Here is a 7385-nt window from a genome sequence, read left to right as displayed (position 1 = left end):
GACATTTTGCTCCTTTTCCGGTTAACTTCTTCCTGCCCACCGAAAGCTGGGTGCTACCCCAGCGCTTTCGCCAGGATTACCTTCCACAGCCCGACATGGCAGTTAGCCCCACTTACAGTATTCATTTGTCTCTGTTCACATTCTATGTGTTGATGTTTTGCTCCCCCCAACTAGAATGTGAGTACCTTGAGGGCCGGGAACCGTTCCACTTGTGTTTCCCATCACAGCTACCAAGGTTTCTGACTTGTCTTCTATATTTAAGAAACACTGGTTGCTTGAGGGGAGTTAACAAGAAAGGTGTTATTTATTTTTGGGTGCGGGGGAGAGACAGAGGGAGAGGAGAGAGAATCTCAAGCAGGCTCCACGCCCAGCTCGGAACCCTACACGAGGCTTGATCTCAAGATCCTGAGACGGTGACCCAAGCTGAAATCAAGAGTCCCAGGCTCAACTGACTGAGCCACACGGGCGCCCCTGTTTTTGTTCAACTTATCTGACCTAATAAAGGTCTCCTGGCGTTGGTTAGGTCTGAGAATCCACTCCTGGGGGTGGGGGTTGTTAGGGCGAGCGGAAGGAGCAGTGTGGTGTCCTGTAGGGTTCACAGCTGGTCCATCCTAAGGATCAGCCCGGGTCCCCATCTAGAGCCCCGTCTTGGGCTACTGAATCAGAATCCGCAGGGCTGGGCCTGGGCACGGTTCTCCTCAGGAGAACCCAGGAAACACGAGTAGTGGAAAGTGGGAAGCCCCGGGGACTTCAGTCCAGGCCGGCCCTTACCAAGGCCCTTGTGCGAATCTCTGGTCCTCGACGACCTCATCTGCACAGGGGGCATAATATGGTGCTTGGACCCAAGTAAGCACTCTTGGCTCTATCATTGACATTCCGGCAAACCAGATTCAAAGAGTTCCAGACATCTCCGCAGGTCAGAGGCAAAGACCAAGATCTCGTGAAAGAACAGGTAAGGGCTGGGAGGTGCTGTTTCTCAAAATGCGAGCCTCAGCCTACCTGCATCGGCCAGCCCCCAGGCCCAATCCTCAGGAGTCCTTATTTTAGGCTTCCCAGGTTACAGGAAAGTTTGAGAACCATTACCCCGGTCTCCTTCCTCCTCGCCTGCTTTTCCCAATGAATTGGCCGTTGATACACTTGCAGATGGGTGCTCTCAAGTTTTCTCATCCGGTTTTACAGCAATTAAAATAAAGACTCCTGTGGAACAGTGCTCGTTGCCTACTTTGGACTCACGATCATGAGAACAGATTCTATTTTGAAACCAGCATTTCAAGACATTTGAATTAAGTTCTGTTTCAACAACCAAGCATCAGAAAAGCACTTTATGAATTGAGAAGCCAGCACTGCTCCTTCCAGGGAAGACGGGGAAGCAGCAGGACCCTAGGCTCACCTGTCCCACAGATAAACCCAGAGAACACCCACATCAGTATGAATAACCCAGAAAATGACTCAAAGACTGATAGAACATTCTCTACAGCTAAATGTAGAGAAGAGGTGGGTAAGAAGGGCAGAGGCGCGGTCCGGAGCCAAACAGACCTGCAGGACTGTCTGTGGGATGGAGGGATCTCTGGGCGCAGAAAGGGGAGGGGGGAGACCCCACACCAGCCACGAGGGACCCGCACTGGGAAGACAAGGCAGCATTGTGGACGGTGAGGCTGTTACGGGAAAATAGATGTACCCAGTGTTTGCTGACATGATCGCTAATAATTGGCTTAAATGGTGGAAACTTAACATATGTAAACATCCACACTGTCTCCACACCCTTTGCACGTCAAAGGATTTTTCAGGCGCTTCTGTCTACCTACAGCTCGCGCCTGCTCACAGCGTAAGCGCCCCGGCACTGGACTAGGAGACAAGGGATACATTAGTCACTTGGGAAACGCGAGGGCGGGACAAGATCAGGCGTTCTTCAGCTCGAGTACATGAATCACGGATGGCTTCAGGGTCTCTGGATCCTGGGAAGCCATCAACCACATTCTGCCTATTAGTATATCCATTTCTCTGGGGATGGAGTCCAGCGTTTCTTAGATTCTCAAAAGGTCCAGAACCCCTTCACACCCCTCCAGGGTTTAAAAATTACAGACTGGATCATCACAAAGGCTTCCTCCAGTTCCAAGGCTCCCAAGAAAACCGACAGCCCAGCTCCTTTTGGAGTCTAACCTGGACGGGTCACTGACTTCACTTGGTTTTCGAAAGCCACAGGCGCGTGTTCCCTTGACACCACCTGCTCCTTCCCCGACAGAAAAGGCCTGGTTATGCAACATCCTTCACTTTGTACAAACAAGACTAGCTTTTCCCCAGACAGTATGATTTAACTTGGTTTAATGTAGTCTGCTATAAAAATGGATGAAGACTTCTGCATGGTACATTTGGCTTTACAAATGACAATGACTAGTTAATGCTTGTGGTATGCGTCGCACGCCCATCAGCATCTGTTGACTAGCAATCTAGCATCCACAACATGGGTTAGTACCAAAATTGTGACTCATGGAACTTTTACTTAGCACACGCACACGATCTACCGCAAACTTAAATACTAATCTAGAACACCTAGCTGGATTACTGGATCCATTGCAGTATTGTGCTTCTTTATCTTAGAAGATAGGCAACTAGCAAAAATACACATTTCTTTTGCATTTCCCCACCCCCATATTACACTGTAAAAGAAATACATTATTCAGTGCACTTCCTAAGAAATAAACTTCCTTATAGTCTCTCTCTCTATATATATATCTATGCCGAAACAAAGGAAGAGCACAATGCAGCTTTTAAGATTACCATTTAAAGCAAGAGAGGTAATAACACTCTGGGACTGTAGCCCCTCTCCTGTTTAGGAAGTTCAGCTATTTTATCACTTCATTTGGCCGTGCGTGGGAATGAAGTTTAACGCATGATTGCTTTGGGCAGTTTATAAGATGCCCCGTTCGTCATTTGGTAGACACCCTGGGGCATGAGGAGTATTTTAATTTTTGATATATTGGCCTTAATCGAACTGTAAGCCCTGGAGACACCAATTGTGATTTATACATTGATTTCCATCACCGGCCTGTCCCCCATCAATTCATATTGGATTAAGAGAAAATAGATTTAAATTACAGCAGGAGGTCAGGGCTGCTGGGTAGATGTTGGCTCGGGAGAATGTATGCGAGGACACCAAGGCCTCTCCATCCCTGCGGACACAAAGTCCTATAACCACCCAGCTCAGAAGCTGGGTTGCAAAGTCTTGTTTGGAAGACGGGGATCGTCCTTATATTCTATGGCCTCTGTCAGCTGCACTAGCCTACACGTTGGAAAGCGGGGAGATGTCTGTCCTCACAAACTCACAATGATGGAAATGACAGAAGTTTCTAGAATGAAAGACGTTGCAACTTGGCAGCTTGTGAGCTAAACCCAGCTGCAGAAGTGTTTAACCAGCAGTTTCAAATTGTTTTTGAGTCTGTTTCAGTATTTAAAAGTGAGACTGTTTCTATGAAAATTTGGATTTCACAAAAATTTAAGGAGCTGGTAACCCTGGTCTAGCACTGTTGCATGGCCACAAGCAGCTGGGGCTGCATGGGCGGGGGGGCTTGCCTTTCAAAGGGGGTTCGGGCACTTCAGCTTGCTACAGCTTCCCCCATCCCCGCTGACTTACAGCACTGGATTGAGTGACCCGTTTCTCTCATTTATATGGCGAGTTATGTTTTGTGACAATGGGGTTAGTTTGGCTCTGGCATTTTAGGACGCTGAAGACCTGACTTCATTTGGAATTCCCTCCCCTCCCCCCAACCAACCACCACCCATCCCTGTGGACAAGATTCCTCCTCTGACCGACTGGGTCCCAGCCACATCAAGTTGCTCTGTTAGGTAATCTTAACGTGCATTTCTACTCGCCCTTTATGCTATATTGCAAACTCCAAGATATACTCACACTAATATTTATGTGTTTAAGTGTGTGTATGTCAAACACGTAAAGGGGTGTGTGTCTATACAGATATATGTGTACTTCCATTTAGGGAAAAGTTAATTTGGTTCCACAGATACAGACACCAAGTGCTGGCAGCTCGGAGAGTAAGTATAACAATTTGGTAAAACCTGTATAATTCTGACTTATAATATTACAAAGACAATGAATTTTAAGTTATTGCTTTTTGACTACATAATAAAGATCTCATTCTGTTGCACAACTTTTTATACAGAACGAGTAACCATTTCCTATTCAAGTAATAGCAATCGGAATCAGAAGTTCCTTACACAACAGTAGATGCCTGAAGACATTTGTCGAAGGGAGCTGTGATTTCATTCTATTCAAGAACTGCTGCGGGAAACTGGGAGTGACTTAATTTTTCAGAAGTACGAGAAAATCAGCACCCCAACTGCTTCCTGCTCAGGAGGGATTCTCGAGGGCTCGATAAAGCTCAGCTTGGTGGTGAGTTCACACCCACCTTTCGGATTCCCGTTCTACTGACGCAGCCTTGTTTCGGAACACAAAGCTTATATTAAAAACAGTAAAAGAGGATTAAAAGCAGTGTTGGTTTTTAACATTCAGGATTCACGGAGGATCTCACGTTCTGCAATTAGATGATGCATTTTGTGTTTTCGCTGCAGAATCACATTCGTATGGCAGTCTTATTTCAGGCACTTTTTAAACATGTTCATCTGGAATAAAAATCTGCACGAACCACTTCTGCATAATTCAAAATGAGTGTGGAGTGATTCCAGTCCCAAAATAGACAGCAAATCACCACCTGGTCCTCAATTAGCTTGCTCTGTCACAACAAGACGGTGACTGCTGAGCTGGAGACGTCTTTGAGGTGTTCTTCTAGCTTTAGTACAAAGGTGTGAGGCATAAAAATCCAAATGACTCGGTTTCTACTTAAAAAAAATACAAAAAGGCGAAATACACTAAATGGACTATACAGATGGTTTCAGCTACTATCAAAATAAATAACATGATCTGACTCAACGGTTGGATCTGAGCTCTTGGACGAAACCGGGTGGAATGTCAGCCGTGGAGACTCCCGCGAGGGACTAGCTGCTGGTGGGCAGGAGTATCTCCACGTCCTTGCCGTTAGCTACGACAGCAGTGGACGAGCAGCTGACGGCTAGGTCCTCCGCGGTGGCCAAAGAGGGGGCCTGGGAAGGAGTTTTGGTCAGTGGAGTGGTAGTGGATGGAGAAGGGGTGAGGCCAGGCTTTTTGGGCGGGATGGGTGGAGGGTTTCCTCTCTCAGCTCTGGGGATGGTGGGGGACTTGATCCCTGGGGAGAGAGGGCTCAGCGGACTGGACACTTTCCCTGGAGTGGGGGAATGGCTGGCGTCACCTCTCGGGCTGGCAGTGGCCAGATTCCGGTAGTCTGTGCCGAAGGGAGAGCTATTGGGGGGGACAGGCTTGACCGGCCCTTGCTGGCTAGTGAATCTGGAGAGCACCTGAGTGACGGTGTTGCGGGCCAGCTGCTTGGCGGCCGAGTTGTCTATGAGGGTGGGAGACAGGTCCCTGGATGGGGGGCTCTGCAGACCACTGGCCTGTTGGTCCTGATCCGCTTGCGACTGAAATTTGTGCCGGGCTGCGTGGAACCGCTGGTTGATCCCTACTTGGTAGGATGACTGGTAGCCAGGGCTGCTGGCTGAGGACCCCAGCAGGCGCTTAGTGAGCACCGGGGAGGAGCAAGGGGAGGATGTGAGGGAGGAGGAGGCCGTGCTGCTGGGAGACAGTGAGCCCCCACTGGACGGGAGGTGACCAGGTGCTGGGCCAGGAGTCTCGATTCCCACGGGACCCCCGCCATTCTCCACTGCTTTCTCTTGTGCCGACCCCGCAGGTCTCTCTCGTGGAGGCACTTGGTTTTCTGCGCTGCTGCCTGCCACCGACTCCTTGGCGGTCTGTATCTCTGGCTCAAAATGGCCATTGGCTTTTGCATACGAGTAAGCAGGAGTGGTGGGACCAGGCAGCCCAGTGGCTGTCACCTTGGCTACGTTGCTCCCCTGGGTTCTTTCTGCCTGTGGACTTTCCGTCTGGCAGAACACAGACACCAGCAAGGGAGGCTCGGTCGCCGTGCCTTTAGACACGGTCACCGGTTTCTTCGCTTGCTCAGTAGGGCTGCTGTGCTGGTGAGAAGCCTCCAGATCCTTCACTATCTTCTTCAAACTTTCCATCTCTTCTTTTAGGGTTTTGGTCCGGTTCTCTTCTCGGTTCAGTTTTGCTCTCAGTTGTTCTCGTTCGATGTCGAACTCGGACAGCTGCTTCTCCACCTGGGCCTCCGTCTGCAAGCCTCGCTTCCTCTCCGCCGCCAGCTCTTCCTCCAGTTTGCTCACCCGGCTCTTCTCCTTCTCCAGTTTCAGGCTCAGCTCGCCCGCCTTCTGGCCCTCCTCGGCCGCCTTGCTGGTGGCTTTCTTGCACTCGAGCACCAGCATGGACGAGAGCTGCTTGTGGCGGGAGCGCTCCTCCTCCAGCTGACTGGACAGCTTCTTCTGCTCTTTCTCGAACTTTTTCACTTGGGACTTCTCAAATTCCAACTAGAAAAGAACGCCACCATACCGCTTGATTAGGATAAGACAACAAAGAGATCGGTCGCAAAACTATGATCAGGGAGCGCGTCCTGGCTGGCTCTCGTCCGCACGGGTGCCTCGTATGCCACGTGCTCAGCTCAAGCGCTTCTGAAGCCTTGGAGCACCCACCGCCCACACGTACCCACTAGGGTCTCATCTTTCTCTGTGGACTTAGGAGGCACTTCTAGTTCTTACGCTGTTAGCGGACCATCGTTTGTGGTTTTTTAGGTCTGCAGAGGGATCAGGAGATCAGAACCGAGCAGGACGGTAGCACAAAGCCACACACATGGGGTTTCGTGATGAATGCTGATGAAAACAAAACTATTTATTTATTTATTTGTTTAGTTTAACTCCCGTAGAGTTAACGTAGTCTTCTGCTAGTTTCAGGTGTACAATGTGGGGCTCATCGTCGTAAATGTACTCTTAAGAAAACAAAACTTCAAGTTTCAGTAAGCATTCTTTCTGGTCTCGAAAACAAATAGTTGCATTTAAACTGTACTTTTGAGGAAAAAAATAAAACAAGACGAAACCAGAGAGGGAGACAAACCATAAGAGACTCTTAACCATAGGAAACAAACTGAGGGCTGCTGGAGCGGAGGGGAGTGGGGGGATGGGGTAACTAGGTGATGGGCATGAAGGAGGGCACGTGATGTCATGAGCAGTGGGTGTTATATAAGACTGATGAATCACTGACCTCTACCTCTGAAACCAGTAATACATTAAATGTTAATTAATTGAATTTATATTAAAAATAAATACATACATAAATAAATAAACTGTACTTTTTTACAAAAGTGCAGTCTATTTTAATTATCATCCTAACCCTAATTAAGGCACAGAAACTCTGAGCAAGAGGGAAAGGGTTG

General features: G+C 48.7%; 1 protein-coding gene across 1 annotated transcript in view; it reads right to left on the bottom strand.

Annotated features, from left to right (window-relative positions):
* Positions 1-285: 285 nt before the first annotated feature.
* The window catches only part of CTTNBP2NL (CTTNBP2 N-terminal like), a 52245-nt gene continuing 45145 nt past the window's right edge, over positions 286-7385 (bottom strand). The window contains exon 6 of the mRNA XM_045801501.2: positions 286-6486. Coding sequence (XP_045657457.1) covers positions 5008-6486 — 1479 coding nt within the window. The 3' untranslated portion in view covers positions 286-5007. The remainder of the gene's footprint in view (positions 6487-7385) is intronic.

Source organism: Ursus americanus, chromosome 12 (assembly GCF_024610735.1).
Source record: "Ursus americanus isolate L20-20 chromosome 12, mUrsAme1.1.p, whole genome shotgun sequence".
Taxonomy (NCBI): domain Eukaryota; kingdom Metazoa; phylum Chordata; class Mammalia; order Carnivora; family Ursidae; genus Ursus; species Ursus americanus.
Note: the sequence above shows the minus strand (reverse complement) of the source record. Positions and strands in the feature narration are given on the sequence as shown.